This window comes from Equus caballus, chromosome X (genome assembly GCF_041296265.1).
Source record: "Equus caballus isolate H_3958 breed thoroughbred chromosome X, TB-T2T, whole genome shotgun sequence".
NCBI classification, from domain to species: domain Eukaryota; kingdom Metazoa; phylum Chordata; class Mammalia; order Perissodactyla; family Equidae; genus Equus; species Equus caballus.
This window is the reverse complement of record NC_091715.1, coordinates 39,813,607-39,833,471: the sequence shown is the minus strand read 5'-3', so window position 1 is coordinate 39,833,471 and position 19,865 is coordinate 39,813,607. Positions and strand designations below refer to the sequence as shown.

Below are 19,865 nucleotides of genomic sequence, written 5' to 3'. Positions count from 1 at the left end.
GGAAAAAAAATAAAGAAAATGGAAGATAGATCCCAGAAGTTTCAACATTCATCCAACAGGAGTTCCAGACATAGAGAATAGAAAGACTGGAGATAAGGCGATAGTTGAAGAAATAATGTTCTAGAATTGTCTGAGCTAAAGAAAGACATGAATCTTCAAACTGAAAAGAGCCACTAAGTTCTGAGCATGATTAAAACACACACACACAAACACATACACACACATACCCTAGAAATAAAATTTCTAGGTTAAAGATAAAATCCTAAAGGATAAAGAGAAAATCCTGAAAGGTCCTAAAGAGAAAAGAAAGAAGACAGAATACAAAGAAGAGGTTCTTCAAAGAGCTAATGAGAAATAACTTTGAACCTAGATTTCTATACCTAGCCAAGAGAATCCAGGTGACAGCAAAAATCCTTCAGAAAATTCATTACACACATACCTTTTCTGAAAGGATTATTAGTGTATGTGATCCAGCAAGAAGAAAAAATGGATTTAGGAGGAAGGAGGGGGTTGCAACAAACAATGATGAAGGGAAAAATTGTAAAATTTATTGAAAAGCCTAAATATGTTTTGATCATAAATTTAAAAAACTACAATCTTGAACTAAAATTCTGGGTAATATAAACATGCGAGACGAGGGGAAGAACAGGAAAGGAAAGAGAAGTTCTTCTGTTGGTTAAGGGATGGATATAGATGCTGATTAATGGTAGAACTGTAGAATAGTTAAGAGCACTAGCCTTTTAGATTGCAAACTCTGGAGCCAGATTGCATGGGTTCAAATTCTGGCTTCTCAACTTACTGGCTGTGTGACCTTGTATAAGTCACATGACCTTTCTGTGCCCTAGTCTATTCAAGAGTAAACTGGGGATAACTAGAGTATCTAACTCATTGGTTTGCTATGATCATTAAATGAGTTAATATATATAAAGTACTTAGCACCTGTCATGTGGTAAGTGCTATATATATTTTAGTTATTATTATTGTTGTTGTTAGTAATGACCTAAAGTATCTCTTAAAATGTAAAGGCATATTTGGTTCTAGAGGATGGTGAGCCAGCAAGAGCTGCTGGCTGCCTTCCCCAAACCCAACCCTGCAGATGCCACAGAAGATATAAGGAGGTGGTTGAATTTTGGAACAGTTCCCAGCAGCAAAACTCCTGAGGGTTTGCTCCCCATTGGGGGATGAGATGGCCTAGAGTGGGAAAAGGTCAGAAGCCACAGATGGAGGATGAGCTGAGGTGGAGCTTTCTAACTGCATCCTTTTCTCTCCTCATATTTTCTGAAAGGCTCATTATCTGTCCTGTAAATACTACAGAGCAGAAAAGTGGCAGGGCTGGCCCGGTGCCAGTCTGAGGTGGCGTGGGGGACTGGAATCTGCCATCCCAAGATAGATCTCTTTGGCATGAGGATTATCTTGGGCTGGTTACTTTGAAAAATTGCAGACATGACAGAAACTCTGAAAAGTAGAAGTTACCCTTTGTTAAGTGTCATTTACATTGTAAAGGAAATCTCCATCTGTAAAGGTGTCTCCCTCTCTGTACCAGGAAGAAGAGGGGATGACCTTATCTCTAGAAACTCTTTTCAATGCAGAAGGCAAGGATTTAAATCTGCATAATAACCTTACTTTTGTTAACTGTGCTTTTCTGGTAATCTCCCATAACTGACTCCCCCCACCCCCAACATCCTCCTTTGTCTTTAGCTGAGGATGGTATTTAAGGTGAGAGCTTCCGCCATTTTGGTGAGTTGCTCAGTTTCCCTGAGCCTCTCCCATGTATACATGTTATAAAGCTTTGTTTAATTTTCTCCTGTTATTCTGTCTCATGTGAATTTAATCCATTGTCCAGCCAGAAGGACCCAGAGTGGGTAGAGGAAACGTCTTCCTCCCCTACAGTGGCATGGTCACAGCAAGGCATAGTGGAGTGGGAAAGCTCAAAGAAAAAGTGTAGTCAGGCTGGCTAGAAACTAGGCGTTTCTTCCTGGGGCCCCCTCCACTCTCTGGGCTAGGCAATTTCAACAAATAACACCCCTATCACTGTATCCCTTCCATGTTCTTGCTTGGTGGCTAAGGCAGACGTCCTGGAAGCTTCCTTGGGAAGTCATAGGCTGGGGAAGGGAAAGAAGGATTGGCTGAGTCCAGAGGGCAGCTCTAGACGGTCTCTACCCTAAGACACCACCCTCCAAACCCTGAAACTCACGTTGGCTGTCCAGGCTACACAGCTTCCCTGGAACGAACAGTTATAAAGAAGAACTACTGGAGATACTGCATAGCAATTGCTCAAATAAGTAATTCAGTGGAATAGGTTGGATATTAAAGTAGATGCCTTTGAAAAAGCAATAAAAGTCATTAGGAATGGATAGAGATGGAGTAAATGAAAGAAAAGTTAATTAATAGGGAGGATAGAAGCATAAATGTGAAAGTCCATCTGACAGTAGACGCACAAGAAGAGAATACAGTGATCAGAAAGGAGGGAATAGTTAAATAAATAATGATGAGAATTTCTCAGATTTAGACAGACGACTTCAGATTTAAAGGGATCATAGTGTGCTGAATAGAACAGATAAGACACACATACATATACACATAAACACAGTGAAATTTAAGATTATGAAAGATAAGCAAAAATTATTTTTAAAACGCCCAGAGAGAAACAGCAGTTTACTTACAGAGGAAGAATAATTAAACTGACCTCAGATCGCTCAAACACCACACTGGAGGCAAGGAGACAAGAGTGTAATAACTCCGAAGTGTTGAAAGAAAGGAACATTTATATGGGGTGGAATAAAGACAGTCTCAGGCATATAGGTTCTGAGAAGGTTCAAGACAGAGAGAAAGCACAAGCAGTAAAGATAACACAGCAGTAAAATGAATGTGTGATGGAGAATTTTTGCTCATTGCTAAGCAAGAATCTGCTTTAATCATTGGTATGACAGATTTAAAGTTTTTTCCCCCAAGATAAGTGTTATATTGAACTTTTAAATTCATTCTACTGTAATTCTGATGATTGCTTCACTTTGCATCTTACTATGGACTTACTGGATATTTAGGCAGATACCAACTACCCAGAGAAAGGCAGAAATGGCAATGTAAACAATCAAAAAATGGTAGTGTAAGTACAAGAGTAACCAAAGGGGAAAATCATTAGGGTAAATATGCATCACGTGGAATTTTCCCTGTTGCCCAAAGGGAAAGAGACTTTCCCTCTTCTTCCAGCATTTCCTCAAGAAACCTGGACGTGTGAATCCTTCCTCTGCCACTTTGATTTCTATGTACATCTTTTTAAAAGCTAAATAAGCCTCTTGCCTGCCTATAATCCAGGAATGTCTTTCTTAAGAGCCTTGAGCCATCTCTTTGAAATGTGGATGTCGAGGAAGATAAGGGCCCCTCTCCCGTTGCCTGGGAGTTTAGCCTAGGCGCCTGCCTCCAAGCTGTAAGTACCCCTTATCATAGAGATAAGAGTTTAATTTTTCCTCCGGATAAAGGCAGTTAGCTATCACAGATGGCTACTCCAACTGCCTGGTGAATTTAGGACTTAGCCTAGGAGTATGGATTTAGCTGTCACCCTTGGATCCTGCACACCTGGATGAGCTGCACACCTGGATTTTCTGGCTATGCCCACCAATTTTGGGTTGTATGAAACACTACACCTCAAAGTGTGGGATTTGGCTTTCCAAACAGCTGCCCAAGGGGCCAGAGGATGCAATCTAGAAGTGTGGGGGCAGTTCATGCCTGTAGGGTACATTTTGATCAATAAGAAAAGGAACAGAGTGAGCCAGGTAGACAAATTCCCCCTCCTTCCTCCCACTTAGGCACTGTTCCAAGAACGGTTTCTCTAGGGGCCAGCCCAGTGGCACAGTGGTTAAGTTCATGCACTCTGCTTCGCTGCCTGGGGTTCACAGGCCTGGATGCCGCGCCGACCTAGCACCACTCATCAAGCCATGCTGTGGTGGCATCCCACATAAAATAGAGGAAGACTGGCACAGATGCTAGCTCAGTGACAATCTTCCTCACCAAAAAATAAAAAAATAAATTAAAAAAAAAAAGAATGGTTTCTCTATATAGTCTCTCTGGAGATGTCCTGTATGGCCCAAAGTCCGTTTCCTTGGGAACCTGGGCCAAAACAACTGACATTCAAACACTTGAAGACAGTATTAAGCGTTGATTGTGGAGGACCCAAGTCTGAGCAGAGTAATATTGTCCCAATAAGGGAAAATTTGAGGATTGGGGATAGACAGAAGGAATAGAAGAACCAGTAGGAGAACAGCTTAAGGGTGATATTTTTGAAGAAAAAAAGGCAGTTCAGGTGATTTTGGGAATAAGTTGCTCCGCTCTATAAAAGATATACTTCCTTCACCTCCATCAGTCTCCTCTATGAAATCTTCAATAAATCATCCTTTAATAACAATTGCCTTGTGAAATGAATTTTCTTTTGGAGGAGTGAAACAGATTGAGTCCTGGGCCAGAATTGGTATAAGTCCTGCAGAGCAGAGTCTGGGGAAACAGCAGGTCTCAGAGGACCTAAGCCTGCCAGGCAATATTACGGAGCCAGTGCGGTGTTCTCACTGTCTCCCAGTCTCCTTTCAGCCTCTGTCCCCTACCCAGTACCTTCCTGATTTCCAAATTCTAGTGTTCCCTCAGAAGTAGAAATGTTATAATGACCGTGGTTCCCGTATAACAATTTCTTCTACAGCGTGGTTGCTTGGCTGACTTGCAGCGCAAATGGTGTCCGCCTCCAGCAGCGCACCTCAAGCCCTCTGCCTCTGACGGAGTGTAGATCGTCTCCTCTTGCAGTTCCTTCAGGTGTGAGCGGGAAAGCAGGGGCTGGGCACTCTCTGAACCTCAGGCCCCCCCCGCCCCCCCATATGTTCTCGTGAGAAAGTAACAGCAGAGACTTAGAAATAAATCTAACAAAAAACGTGCAAACTATGGATGCAATAAATTATAAAACTTTATAAAGACATAAAAAAGGCCTTGAAAATGGAGACATAGCCCAAGTTCTTGGATAGGAAGACTCCACAGTGTAAAGATGTCATTATCCCCCTGAATTGATCTATGAATTCAAAGGAAGTCCCGTCAGAATCCCAACAGGGATTTTTTAAATCATGGAACTTGACCAGCAGATTCTAAAATGTACTGTACCTGGATGTGCAGAGGGCCTAAAGAAGGACAAAGTGAGAGGACTTGCCCTCCAGACAGCCAGTCGTATTGCGGAGCTATGGTCCCTGACATAGGGTGGTGCTGGCACAGGGCTTGGCAGCTTGACGGTGGGACAGAAGAGAAAGCGGAGAGACCCATACACAGGTACCCTTGACACGGAGCTGAGGTGGCCCTCAGAGCAGTGGGGACAAGAGCACCCATGCACCATCAACTGTCTCCCTTAAGACTACTACAGGAACCCAGTCTTTCACCTTGCCAGCCTCTCCCACAGAGTTCTGCACACAGTCATGGCTTAATAAGTGCCTTGTAATAAATTGACTGACTTAGAAACAATACCATCCTTCTATATGCTTACCCTCACTGAGAGATCTCCTCTGTCTGATGCCTAAAATCTCTCCATTTAAACACCATTCTTTTAGTCAGGGTTTTCAACTTTGGCAACATTTACATTTGGGGTCGGATAATTCTTTGTTTGGGGGGGCACTGTCCCGTGCATTGTAACATGCACCTTGGCCTCTACCCATGAGACGCCAGTAACCTCCCCCACTCCAAGTTGTGACAACCAAAAATGTCTCCAGGCATTGTGGAATGTCCCTTGGGGGGACAAAACCCGCCCCCTCCTCACTGTCTCCATTGAGAACCACTGGGTTAGGCAGTCCCCTACACTGCCTTCTCTTATGATGCCACACCCTCCTTATGGCAGATTTTAGAAGGTTCACTCTCTGCGTTCATTGAGAACTGCAGTCTCTCACCCTCGCCAAGGTCAGACTCAGCCATTGGATGAGCCAGTTCATGCTTAGCCACACTCTCCTTTCTCTCTGTCAGGCCACCCATGTGGCTGTTCTGTGTCCCTGGGTTCCGTGACGGTGTTGATAATGTGGAGAAGAACCCCAGTCTACCTGAGGTGGACAAGTAGCATGAGTGAGAAATAAGCTGTGGTTGTCTGTCATTTCACCATAACCCAGTCTGCTCTGAGCCTATATCCACCCCCACCAGGAGGATGAACCGCGGCGGGAAATAATAGAAAAAAAAAAAAAAAATATATATATATATATATATATATATAGGTCTCTACCCCCAGTTTCTGGCACAGAGCTCCTAAAACCCTTGTAATTTCCTCTTGGCCAGCCCCTCTTCTACCCACTCTGTGTATCTTCGTCTTCCCCTGCCCCCTCTACCACGAAGACCCTGCCGCTGCCTCCCTGCACGCTCTCTCCCTGGGCGCTCTCTGTTTGGAAAAGTGATCCCATGCCCTCTACCCTGAGATTTGGGACAGAACCCAGAGCTCATTCAAGTCATCCCCCACCAATACACACTTGTCCTCTTTAATGTCTCTGAAGTCACAGTGAGTTCTAAACCCAGCCCTTCCTGCACATGCCAGCTGTAGGAACTCTGGCAAGAAGCCTGACATCTGTCTGTCTCCATCTCTCATCCATAAGCTGTCTCTCTCTCTCTATAAATCTCTATATAACATCTATAATATCATCATGATGATAGTGTCTGCCTTCAGAGGTTGGTTGTGAGGATAAATGAGAGAATCCATATGAGATGCTTAACATCAGTCCAGGCACTTTGCAAACACAAGATGGATATTAGCTGCCCTTTCTATGGTTATTGTGGAAGGTGGGCTGAGAGGGGGGGAGATCCAAGTGAACCAGACCTCCCCATTCCTGCAGACGTTCCTTGCCTGGGATGCAGACTCCTGGACTTGGGACCTGTCCCACACAGAGGTGTGACCTCAAGTGACAAGACATTATTATTCTCAGAGGAGCAGGTGAAGACTCAGGTAAACTTGGATGCCCTCACTTTGCAGCCCCCAGGAGAAGCTGGCTCTGCAGAGAGGGTCACCCCTGTGAGGAAGGATGTGCTTCGGGGAACATGCTTGCCAGAGAGGGTTTAAGTGTGTGTCCACATCTGTCCAGACCCTCAGCCATGCCCCATTCCCCACGCATCTGTCACGGCCTACACCAACTCCCAGGTCTAGAGCTCCACAGAGTGTCGATTCTCTGAGGCTTTTCTCAGTTTCCTAGAACAAGCTCCTCCTGGGTGCAGTCACCCATCTCTGAGGGCTTCAGGAGACCCAGACCCAGGCTCAATGCCAGGGTTGCTGTGTGGACAGTGATCCTGCCACCTTGCAGCTATTACACTGTGTGCATGGGAGGGGGAAAACCCAATTCCAGCCCAGCAACTGTGGCTCCAGCCTGGAGTCATGATGACCAGTCAGAGAACAAGGAGAGACTTGATTCCCACCCTTCTTCTCCAGGAACCAATCATATGCTCATTTACTGTTGCGCTCTGCCTTTGATCCAAAGCTACTGGGAGGAGGGGACAGGTCCAGAGGCGGGATGAAGGTAGAGGTAGGGGAGATGGAAGCCTCAGTAGGAGAGTGGAGACCTTCCAAGGCTGGATGGGAGCCAGAAGGCCAAGGTGACGGGCAGTGGATGGTCAAAACAGTGCAATCCTGCCTCCATCTAGGGCTGGTGTTTGATGTCGCATGCAAATCACCTTGGTGACCTCTGCTGGTGGCCTTAACGTCCTTCACCACATACAATGGTTCGTTCTAAAACAGACTCCCCTCTTCCCTTCCCCAGAGCTGACTGTCCCATCTCTGTAGCCTGCAATGTTAGTGGGGAAGAGAACTATCCCATTTTCGACTCTTCATCCCTACCCCAGCCCCCAAGCCCTTGGTCGTGAGACCCTTGATGGGCAGTTTCATGCCTTCGTCCAGTGGACTTTCCCATCTGTTGCTCTCCTGAATCACGACTAAGTGGATTCTTCCATTTCTGTCCACATGTCCCACAGGGAGCGCTCCTTGCCTATTCCTCCGCGTTCCCCGGTTGATGGTGTCATCTCTGTCTCCTCCCACACACTCCTAAATGGACCATCCCAGCCCTTGACTCTAAGGATGTTACAGGTTGGTATAGCCAAGGCATTCAACCATCAGCTGCAGAATCCTGCCCCAGGACTGGGCTGTAGAGTGTCCATCAAAAAAACAACTGGAAACATCCCCCACTAGAATGTCAGCTCCACATGGGCAGGAACTTTTGTCTGTCTTGTTCCCTGATGTCTCTTCAGCACCTAGAATACTGCTTGGTAACAGTATGCACTCATTAGGCGCTTGCTGAATGCATGAACCCTTTGACCCAGCAATTCTACTTCTAAGAATGTGTGCTAAAGAAACGCTCACACAGGTGCACAGGGCTGTGTGTGCAAGAACGAGAGGAGCAAACAACTGGGAAAACCTTGTCAATGTTTATTAATTGTCAGTGACTAATGCAGGGTAAAGAATAATGGAAGTTTGCAGCATGAAGCATCCGCTGAAGAGGAAACAGAATGAGGGGGACTTGTCCAGGACACGCTGGTAGTGGGAGAAAGCAGGTGGGAGATGCACATAGTGGTACCCCGTGTGTGTGTGCGTGTGTGTGTGTGTGTGTAAATGCAGAGAAAAACGTCTGGAATCAAATGCCCAGAACTGCCCTCAGTAGTCCTCTCCCCAGGGAAGGGGAGGGTAGTGCTGTTCTATGCAGAGAACATCTAACGATACTTGTTTTCTAAGGTAGGTGCATGGACACACAGACAGAAATACGCATTAGGTATATGGCTTACTCATTAACAAAACTCTAACATCTAACAGAATGTTTGGCACATAGTAAGGAAAATCGTGCTGAACTTTTCACTGCTGTGAACACTTTTTTTCACTTGCTATACACTTAATGGCCAGGAGTTCACAGCCACACCCATGTTCATGAAAGGCCGCCAGGTTCTGCTTCTTATCATGGGCACTTGTCACATCCCTGAGGCTGAGGCAAGGAGAAAGCAGAGAAAATAAGTGGCAGTGAGCTCCCACTGCCTGAGAAATCAATCCCCCCCTCCTCATCCCGCCCTGCAGGAACTTGAGCACTGCGACTCCACCCTTCCTCATGGTCTGCACGCATCTCCCACTGTTCCTCAAAGCGAACCTTCTGCGCAGGCCACAGCGACTCCCTCACCTGTCCTATGAGTTCTTGGGCTAGATGAAAGTGTGGCCTACACACCAAGAGCTGGCCTGGGGTTTGGAGCCCACAGCATCCTGGGAGGGGAAGATCCCTGAATATACAGAGCATGGAGTAGGAAGAGCATGGGAAACCTCAACGCTTAGCCTCACTGCTGCACCCCAAGGGACTAGGAGAAAAGAATGACTTGGGGAACAAGTGACAAGCTGGGATACCAGTACCATAATGGAACAGTGCATCTTGCAGGAGTGTAAGGATGGATTGAAGGGTCACTTACAGAGTTAGTCATCTTCCTCAGGATGACTGATCTCTTCATATGCTACTGGGTTCTTTCTCGCAATCTGTGGGCCCAGACATTAGTCTTGCCCTCCCCGGGTCCTGTGGTGGAGAAGAGCTGGTAACTGGAGCTTGGGTGGGCTGGGGAGTGTTAGGCTCTGTTTTGTCAGATAAGGAGATGCCTCCTCCCTCCCAAGTGCCCGTGGGCCTTCTACATAGTCTGTGCCACATCTTCTGACTCAGAGACTTAGACCCGCACCAACACACACAAAATGTCAGTTAGTGTCTTAGCTTCTGGCTCCTCCCATGGTCAGGTTTAGATCCTCGACCTCTTTCATTACCGGAACATTCATTCAGACCTTCTCTCATGCAGCGTATATTCAAGGGCATGCTGTGCATCAGGCATTGAGCTGAGGGCTAGGACTGCAACTCTGAGGAAGATACGTTCCCAGCTTATCACAGATGGAATTACTCCAGCACCTTTTATATTGTCGGGCCTTCTAGATTTAATTCAAGGCCTTTGAACAATTTGTGAATCTGATTCTTTATTTCCATTTTGTGGACTAGAATCTAGACTTCAGAGAATTTCGAAGACTTGTCCACAGTTAAACGGCTTTTATATCGATGACAATTCAAGTCTGTGACACTGGAAGTCATGTTCTAACATCTCAGCTGGAGCTGGGCGAGCTCCTCAGTCCAGCCTGGACCGAGGCCTACCCAGGATCCATCGCCCACGCCTAGACCACACACTCGAATGTCGCCAGGGAAGCCAGAGGAGTCGTTCCCACATAGTTTTCTCTTACCTGGTGTCTTCTCACTCTGTTGACCAGAGGTACTTGCTTCTCCCAGGGGGAACAGCTGTTTGTGAGCTTGCTTTGAGCCGGGTGTTACTGGTACTGGCTTTGAATCATTCTTTTCCTTTGCTGGCTTCTTGCGCATCACCTTTTTAATGTGAAGGTCATATATAAACAATATAATATTTCTCTAGTGCTTTAAAGCTTACAAGCTATCTTCACATGCAGTATCTTAACATCCTCAACAACTCTGGGAGCTCGTTACATTACTTATACTTAAATTGTGAGGAACCGGGGAGGTTAGAAGGAAAAGGAATGGCCTAAATGAGGGGTGTTTCCAGGACTAGAACGCTTGTCTTCACGCTCTTTCCAGACTGACACTCTTGTAAACAGCAAAAGCCTCCATGTAAGTGGGAGTGTGGGATACAGAAGATTTGGGGAAGAATGGCATTCTAAGAATCCACAAGGTTTGTGAAAGAAAGGAGGGGCTTCTATCAAATATAAGGGATCACATATAAGCTAGTAGACAGCTGCTGGGAGAGTAGATGTGAAAACGCACAGAGAGGACAAAACACCGCTGGAAAATGGTGTGGAGGAGATGAATGAGGGAGGGGAGAGGAAAGGAATGGCTCCCAGAAATGACTGTACACGGCAAAGCAAGCACTGCCAGACATGACAGACTGTCCTACCCTGGCAAGAATGTTTAATGTGGAAACAGGCGAGGTGGTTCCCGTACCAATTCTGCTTGCGCCAGAGGGTATCATTGACCAACAACCTTAAGCTACCTTTCATTCAGCTCCCTCATTTATGAAACAGTGAACGATAAATGTAAACCAAGCAAAGGGAAAGTACTTTCTGAGCTTGTGAACACTGTTTAAATGTGGCAATAATAAAAACGAACACTTCCTCTCATGCTCCTTCTTTGAATTCTCTCCTCTAGTCTCCACTCTGACAATCCAATTCCCAGACCCCTTTACCCTCTAAACCAGAGTTTAATCTGTAGTTGTGGAATCGCTTCTTCAATAAACACGCAGGCACCTCTGAGCGTCCCCCTGGGCTGGGACCGAGGCTTCAGAGATGTCTCAGGTGCAGATGAGGCCCCGAAGGAGCTCACAGTAGGGAGGGGCCCACAGTCTAAGTGACTCCTAAACCAGATGACAGTGGCCCCAAGACAGAGCAGAGAGGAACTGACACTTCCTGTTGCGAGATTTGGTGTCTAAATGGAAGCAGCAGCAGCAGCTGTGAGATAAAGCCCTGGGGGGAACGCCGGAACTTCATAAACATATGAAAAAGTTTATAAGCTTGGGAATGGTGTGGGGTTTTGGGTTAGACTACTGCCACTGCCATTGCGAATCAGGCAGCTCATTTAACATCGCTGTGCCACAATATCCTCCTCTTCACTATTATTTATATCATATAATAATATCCTCATTATTATTTCTGGATAATGATAGTAACAACGCTACAGAGGTTTGCTTAAGGCTTAAACGCATTAATCCATGTGAATTGCTTAAAATATCTGGCATCACTATGAAAATAAAAGAAGTATCAGCTACCACAAGTGTTATGAATTATTATAAAGCTACTGATGCTCCATCGGGCATTGTGATAAAGAGATCAGGACAGGGAGGCAGTGAGGGCCAGGCCACTTTTGATATTCTCCCACTCTTCCCAATATTCACATCCGTGGAGGGAGAAAGGGTCCCTGGTCTTGTAGATTTGGAAGATACTCACCTTCTGGCGTTTTCTCTGTTGCACACTGGAAGCCTTCTGAGGAGGTTCATCTAAAAGAAGGTGATAAATCAGAAGGTTTTTCTTTTCTTTTCTTTGTAAATATTCCCAAACTCCAGAAAGACTCCTGCGGTACCAGGGAATTCTGCAGCAGAAGGTCGAGCCCACTCATTGTCAAGGAGTTATTGTGAGCCAGGCTTCTGCATTATCTTTAGTAATGGTTTATGAGTTTACTTGCAGCATCAATTCATAATTTTCCTTCTGACGCTTTACAAAATGTGAATGAAGCCCCATCCCCACCTCATCCTATTCCATTCCATATTTCTTACTTTTTTCCCCCCAAGAATTAAATTGATTGGTTGGGAATTTGAACTGTATTCCCATAAAGATGTGTGGCAACTAAAAACCATGGTATACTTACAATGGGTGAATTTTACAGTAGGTCAATTATACCTCAGTGAAGCTGTTCGGTGTGTGATGAACCATGGATGATTTAGTCCAGCAGTTCTGGAATGTTTCCACTATAAAGGCATTCCTTTAATGTCAAAAACATTGTAGACACCCCAGCCCTGGATTTTCAGTGCTCTAGCAGTTTGGGAGCCTGTGGAATCCGGCTCCCTTAGCCGGGGAGTCAGAGGTCTATTGGAGTCAGTTTGAACATTCTGACCCTGTCTTCTTACAACTGTACTGTCAGAGCGGAAAAGCAGGTGAACGCATCCTGTCCCCTTTAAAGTGAGTACACACACTGCTCAGATGCACAAAGAGTTCTGGAACCCGTTGCTTTTTTTCACCCTATGTTGCCTCTGCTCACTGACAAGTGGGAAAGCTCAGCGTGTGTGTGAGAGCTGCTCTCTCAAACTCTCTCCCAAGCTCAGCACAGAATCAGGTTTGATTAGGAGGGAGAAGACTATTCAGTTTTCATAAAACACAGGGAAAGAGCTGTATGCCCTTACATACTGTGCTAATCACTTTCTCTCTTAAGGCATTTATCCAACACCTATGCGCTGTTATGAAATTGACTCTGGAAGTTTTTGGTGGATTTGGACTTTCATTACATTTTTCACAATTGTGCGGTGATTCATTAAGGGTGTTTAGCAAGAACAATAACTCCCTTAAAAAGAAATGTTTCAAACATACAGAAAATTATGGAGAATAATATTGGAAACACGTGTGCATGCACTGCTGAGTCTAGCATGATCTCAACATTATGCCACAACTGCTTTAGATCACCTTGAGATCTTTACTCAAAATATAAGAAAACACTATAAACAAGTCACAGCTGAAGGCATCTGTGCAGCCCTCACCGACCCCTGCCCTCCCTCCTTCTCCACTTCCCCACTCCTGAATTTGATGGGTTTTATTCTCATTAAGGTTTTTATACATCTGCTATTTACTTATTATCCATAAACTATATATTCTTGTTTTACATGTTTTAGGATTTTATATGAATGACCTCTGACTGTACTTGACCTTCCGCATCCAACTTTTTCACTCAGCCATGATGCTTTTGGGAGAACAAACTCCGGAGAATCTTTCCCAAGCAGCTGGACCCCAAAGCAGTCAGGCTTCAGGAGATTCTTTCCAGGCCCTTCCTGTCACTCACCTTGATTCCTGGGGTTCCGACCTTTACCAGAATTACGCCCACGGGATTTTGTGTTCCCTTTTTTAGGACACATGAAAGCTGGGAGTTTGGCCCTGAGACCTAGAAAGAAGCAAAATATTTGTTCCTTAAGAGACAGCCTGAGAGGAGGGTGGGATGCTGGGAGGCAGCACGGACAGTAAAGCTCATCAGCCAGGGGGATGCAAGCAAGGGCCGGTAGGAGAGAAACGTGCAGGATCTAGATCTGAGCATCTCTGTGGCCACTGCTGCCTTCAGCCCTGCACAGGATATAAAAGAGCAGAATGCCCAGAAGCTGCCCTGGGATTTCTCCCCCCTTAAAAGGAAAGTGGGGACCCTTGCTGCAGCCTAAGCAGCAGCCATGGCATGGCAAGGGAATGGGGCATGATCATATGTTCCCAGGCTTGTCTGGACTCAGAATTTCCTGTTACCTAGACTAGTCATGGTGTCATAGTTTCTCTTCATATACACATAGGTGATTTTCTCGGAGTATCCCAGCTTTGCCCACTCTTCCTTACAGATGTATTTGGAAATATCCTCGAAGGCCTAGAAAACAAAGAAAATTAAATCCGGGCAGCAACTCAGCTAAACACGGCTGACATTCACAGACCTTGCCGTCTCCAGGGATGTCAGGCAAGGACCGAGTGAGGGTGGGGAGCTCCCGAGGCTCCAGATGGCCGCCTGACACCCTGCTCCTTGGCCCCAGTACCTCTGACCTCACCTCCTCAGAAATCTAGTCACCCTACCCTGTCCCTTGGGCCTCTCCTCGGACCTTCTCTAGATCACCTCACCTTGCATTCCTTCTCCAATTTCCGGGTACCCTTCTTAAGGCTCTTTGCAAAGGAACTGTCTCTGTTCATGGCACTGGGAACGGTCTGATCTCAAAGAGACGCAGCCTGTGTTTCTCCAACCACAAGGGCAAAGGTCCTGTAGAGAGAGAAAGCACTGAGGGAAGGCCATACTCAGTCACCTGGAATCAAGGTTCTACTTTTCTTCATCCTGGGCATATTTGTCCTTGAGTAAGGACATGGAGGGAAGTCAGATGAGAATAGGGGGCTGGAGGCCTCTGGGAAAAGTATTGATTAGGGATGACAGGTTTTCTGTGAGCATGATCAAGGCAGCCTTGAGCCTTTGAAAGGGGTTGGTTACTGTTGTTAGTAGTTTGCCCGGAGTTGGCTTATCCTGAAGGAAAGATACAAAGACCTTTGTTGGGGAATCAGTGACGTGAGTGTATAGTTTTATTTGGGGGGGTGGTGTTTTGAGGGAAAGGGGGGGGGGTTAGTCCCAGAGATCATATGGTGTCTCTGACTGATGGGTTTGAGTTTTCAGGAAGAAGGATGTGGGGTTTCGCTCTGTTGAAAAGAAAAGAGGATCGTTAATATCAGCGGATTTAGAAGCTATTACTAGGTCATTTGAAAATTATTGGAGTGAAGAGAGCTGGAATCTTGGGAGACTACAGGACCAGCCACCACTCAGGCTGAGAATGTGGGGAGTTTCAACGCGGCAATCTGGTGCTCCCCAAACTGACGGCATTGGGAGTCTCTCAGGGAGAGGAAACTTAGGGGTCTCTGAGGCCCAGAAGATTGCTGCTTTATCCCAGAGGAAGCAAGAAAGCAGCTCCTTAGGCAGAGGCTATCATCTCTGGTTGAGGAAACCTAGGGGAGTCTGGCTGATTTGGAGGTTTCTCAGGCTGACGGGAGTTTTGCTTCCCTCAGGAACAGCAATTAGGGAGTCTCAGAGACTGAAGATAGTTTTAGTTTTATCTCTGCCTGATGAGGATCGCTCCGAAAGGCTTTCAGTTGTCTCTTAGCCCTAAGGATGTTGAAGATGGGGGGGGGGGGGACGCAAAGCAAAGACCCAACCGCTTGAGCGCTGTGAAGAGCCTGCCAGCTTTTCTACCTGAACCCCTTAACGTGTCCAGGGAGAGCCGCAGAGAAAACCTACCTCAGCAGTGAGGCGGCGGCGAACAGCAGGTCCACGACGACGCGAAATCCTGCAGCGCAATTGCCCAAGAACAATCGACCAACCAGAACGGTTAGTAAATTTGATCTGGCCAATCGGAGGTAGGAAAGTGGGCGGGGCAAGTGAGGCAGGAGTGGGGTCTATCAGTCCAGTTTCCAGGGACAGGAACGCTTCTCAAACTGGGTGGAGACTCTAATTTTCCCGCTTGAAGCGAGGTTGCTCTCTGCGAGAACTGGCCACTCCGGGTTCCGTAGGCACGCATGCTCAGATCTTCCTACTCGCTGCTGTGTATTTGTTGTTTCTTTTTTAATAAATGGTATGTGTGACGCAGGCTGCCATTTCAAATCCTTCCTATCGGTCTCCTGGTTCCTTAGATAGGAGGGCTTTCCTAGGACCTCCCTGGTAACTTAAGAATTTTGAACTTTTTAAAAAGGTTTTAGAAATGTGCTTTTTTGACATGCGCTTTTTCAGGAAGACCGAATAATCAGAAACATGTTATACCCTTTAATACTGATATTTACAACAATAGTATTAAAAAGAGTATCTATGTAATTAGGGCTTGCTGTGTCCCTCAGGGGGCTCAGAGGTCACTTTCTCTGGAAAGTATCTCCTGGGACTGCTGCGTGGCCGAGTAGTTAAGTTTGTGCTCTGCTTCTGCTGCCTGGGGTTTCACCGTTTCGGATCCTGGGCATGGACCTAGCACCACTCATTGGGCCGTGCTGAGGTGGCGTCCCAATAGCACAACCAGAGAGACCTATGACTAGAATATACAACTATGTACTGGGGGATTTTGGAGAGAAGAAGAAAAAGGACAAAAAAATGATTGGCAACAGATGTTAGCCCAGGTGCCAATCTTTAAAAAAAAAAAAAAAGAATTTCCTGCCCCCACCCTAGTGCCCCTAATGGGTCCCCAATACCCCCTGGGCTTCCCATCCACAGCCCTGATCTCTCTAAGTCGCTCCTCCTAGAATGACAGAGAGCTTTCTTAGGGCAGGGACAGTGCAATGACTTCTGTACCCAGCACAAAGCCCTTTATGTGCGCCATCCCATTTAATTTTTATGAACTCCCCTTGAGTTAAGCACTGTTATCATCTCCATTGTGCAGGTGTTGAGACTGAGGTTCAGAGAGTTAAGCAACCTGATCAAAGTCACACAATCAGCAGGTAGCAGAGCCGAAATTCACCCCCAAGTTGGATGGAGTACAAAGTCTGTACTTTCAATCACGCCTCTATGTTTCCTCAAATATTTGTTTGTTGGTTGAATGAATGAATGAATGCATCTTAAAACTACAAAGGACCTTTGACATAATCTGCATAATTCCTATAATTACCCATAGTTTCCTGTGGCTACTGTAACAAATTACCAAAAACTTTGTGGCATAAAACAACAGAAATTTATTCTCTCACAGTTCTGGAGGCCAGAAGTCCGAAATCAGTATTACTGGCCGAAATCAAGGTGTCAGAAGGGCTGTGCTCCCTCCAAGGCTCTAGGGAGAATCCATTCCTTGCCTCTTCCAGCTGCTGGTGGCTCCCACAATTCCTTGGCTTCTGGTGGCATTACTCCAATCTTGAAGGCCAACATCTTTAGATCTCTCTATTCCATCTTCACATCACCTTCTCCTCTGTGTATCTCTTCAAATTTCCCTCTGCCTCTTTCTTTTCCTCTTGTTTTGAGTGTGCAGTCTTTATTTTCTCTAAAAATTGAGGTAAAGGAATTCTTTGGAAAAAGAAACCATCTGCATGATTGAAAATGGGAAGGTCCTAACTTACACAATGTTATATGTCAATTATATCTCAATAAAGCTGGAAAAAAATTTTAATCTTAAAAAAGAACTGGAAAAAGAAAATGGGAAGGTCTGGCTTCATGCAGTGGCTCCAGGATGCTCAGAGGAAGGAACCAAAGTTGGCCAAGGTTGGCCAAGATTTTCCTGAGTTGATCTAGACTCCAGAGTTGTCACTAGTATTCTAAAGAGGAAAGAGATCAGTCGAAAGTTTGAGTCTCATAGTCCCTGGAAATGTGTAACGCTGATGCTCCTCTCACCTCAGCTGAACATGCTGGCTGGCATTTCTGATATTGGTGAGGAAATTGCCCCAATTTCCCAGGCTCTTCTGCCTTCCCCATGGCCAGCCTGGGATCTGTCCAGTCCTCTTGCCCCAAGAGGACAGCTGACTCTTGCAAGTCTTGGAGAAGAATGCTTTGTAGGTATGAATGTCTTGTGCCATGAGCCAGCTTTACAAGAAAATTGGTTGTGCAAAGGCTTCCAGAAGGGTCAGGAGAATCAGAGCAGGGAAGGGTTTGCAACAGTAGCCAGCCAGAAGGACAATCCTTCAGGCTGGACCTTCTCCTTGGTCCCCTTTCCTTATGGCATGGACTGGACATGATAAAGCTGAGGCTCTTCCACCAGCTCTACTCTCCCTGGATTCCTAGAAGCTCACAGCTGGCGATCTGCAGGCACTCAGCTATTTTGTTATTTCAGGCCTTTGGAGACACTCAGGTCCTCTCGCAGTCACTGAAGTGCTCGCCACTCAGGGACTCCAGGCCCTCAGCCAGGGTGCAGTGCAAGCTGGTCTGTGCCCCCTCCTAGGCCGACTTGACGAAGGGGAAGAAGAGCCACCATAGCAGGCACGCAGGAAGAAGTGTCAGACCAGCTCAGAGTGGATGATGCCTGGGTGCACTGCGTAGGTGGTGACCCCTGTGCCTTGGAGCTTCTTGGCCAGCTCCTGAGTAAAAAGCGCATTGGCCAGCTTGCTGTGGAAGTAAGCAAAACTCCAGCTGTAGCAGTTCTCACTCTAGAGGTTGTAGAAACGAATCTTGCCAGCATGGTGGGCCACCGATGACAGGTCCACCACCCGGCAGGAGCAGACTCCTTCAGCCACTCCAGGAGCAAGTGGGTGAGAAGGAAGTGGCCCAGGTGGTTGACTTCCAGGTGGGTTTCAAAGCCATTGGTTGTCTTGGAATATGGACACATCATCACTCTTGCATTGTTGATCAGAATACGGAGCTGCTTTTCCTCTGCCACAAAGCCTTCAGCAAAGACTTGGATGGATTTGGTATCGGACAGGTCCAGTTTCAGCACCATCACCTGAGAGTTCTTTGTATCAGCTTGGATTTCACTGGCAGCAGACTCCCACTTCAGTACATCTCAGCAGGCAATGCATACTCCTCTGCACCCTGGCTGTCTCCTTGTCTATGCCCATGTCGGCTCTGGAAGCTGCACATGTGTTTTCCAAACCCTACCAGCAAAGAACTTCCTGATGGATGGAGCTATCACGTACAGGAAAGAAAGGACGGAGGTGAGCAGTCCCAAGATAATCAGCATCTTTTCAACTTCTTTAGTTGCTGCTCCTTTAGCGAAAGCAGCTTCGACTCCAACTCTGGCTCGGGCTCCTCTCGCTCCTGGCTCTCAGCAACAGCTTGGCCTGCTTCTTTCTTATAAGGATACATGTGGTTGCATTTGGAGCTCACTCAGATAATCCAGGATAATCTCCCCATCTCAACAGCCTTAACTTAATCATATTTGCAAAGAACGCTTTTCCAAATAAGGTAACATTTATAGGTTCCAGGGAGCATGACCTAATATCTTTGGGGGCCATTATTCAGCGTACTACAAGCAGTAAGTCAGACAGCTTGTTCTGAAGTTCTGGGGTCACAGGGTTTGCAAAGGAGTGACTGGAGCTCTTTGGGACTACATGGGGTGGAAGGCAGTGCAGCTTGGTGGGAGCGATGTGGGCTCTGTAGTCAGACAGACCTGAGCTCACTTCCCAGCCCCAACACCTGATGACTGAGTGACCTTGGGCAAGTCACTCAACCTCCCTGACTCTCCATTTCCTCCTCTGTGAAATGAGGTAATAACTGCCCCTCCCTCACAGGGCTATTGTAACTTGTGCTTATAAAGCACCTAGCACAGGGCTAGGCACAGTGAGTGATCAACAAACATTAGCTGTTGTTATTATTAAATCATGAACATGGTAATAATAATACCGTGCATTTATTCTGTGCTTACTCAGTTCTGGGTTCACAAGGAATCTTTTTATTATTATTATCTTATTGAGGTCACAGTGGTTTATAACGTTGTGTAAATTTCAGGTGTACATCATTGTATTTCAGCTTCTGTATAGGCAAGGTATCTTAACATACCCTCCCAGGAGCATGTGATATAGATGGTCTTATTGCCCCGTGTCACAGACATAGATTCCAGAGGCCAGGATTTGCCCAAATCAGTTAACAAATAGTAGAGGAAGGAATGAAGACCATGTCTGGTTGATCCTTCCCCACATTGTTAGTCTCCACCACAGGAGGAGACTGTAAACCCCAGCACCTGCGGAGAGCACGTGTAAA

The 19,865-nt window shown here is 46.2% G+C and overlaps 1 protein-coding gene and 1 pseudogene across 1 annotated transcript; both read right to left on the bottom strand.

The window, feature by feature from the left end:
* Nucleotides 1-8,387: 8,387 nt before the first annotated feature.
* Nucleotides 8,388-15,598, bottom strand: LOC102149548 (protein SSXA1-like). The gene is made up of 8 exons (XM_023633685.2): nt 15,510-15,598; nt 14,357-14,492; nt 13,997-14,111; nt 13,551-13,649; nt 11,951-12,000; nt 10,226-10,364; nt 9,424-9,524; nt 8,388-8,954 (listed from the first exon to the last, which is right to left on the bottom strand). Exons 2-7 carry the CDS (start codon nt 14,423-14,425, stop codon nt 9,466-9,468), a joined length of 531 nt encoding a protein of 176 aa, XP_023489453.1. The 5' UTR covers nt 14,426-14,492; nt 15,510-15,598; the 3' UTR covers nt 8,388-8,954; nt 9,424-9,465.
* A 2,335-nt stretch (nt 15,599-17,933) lies between these two features.
* Nucleotides 17,934-18,846, bottom strand: LOC100061675 (retinol dehydrogenase 12 pseudogene; annotated as a pseudogene).
* Nucleotides 18,847-19,865: the final 1,019 nt, after the last annotated feature.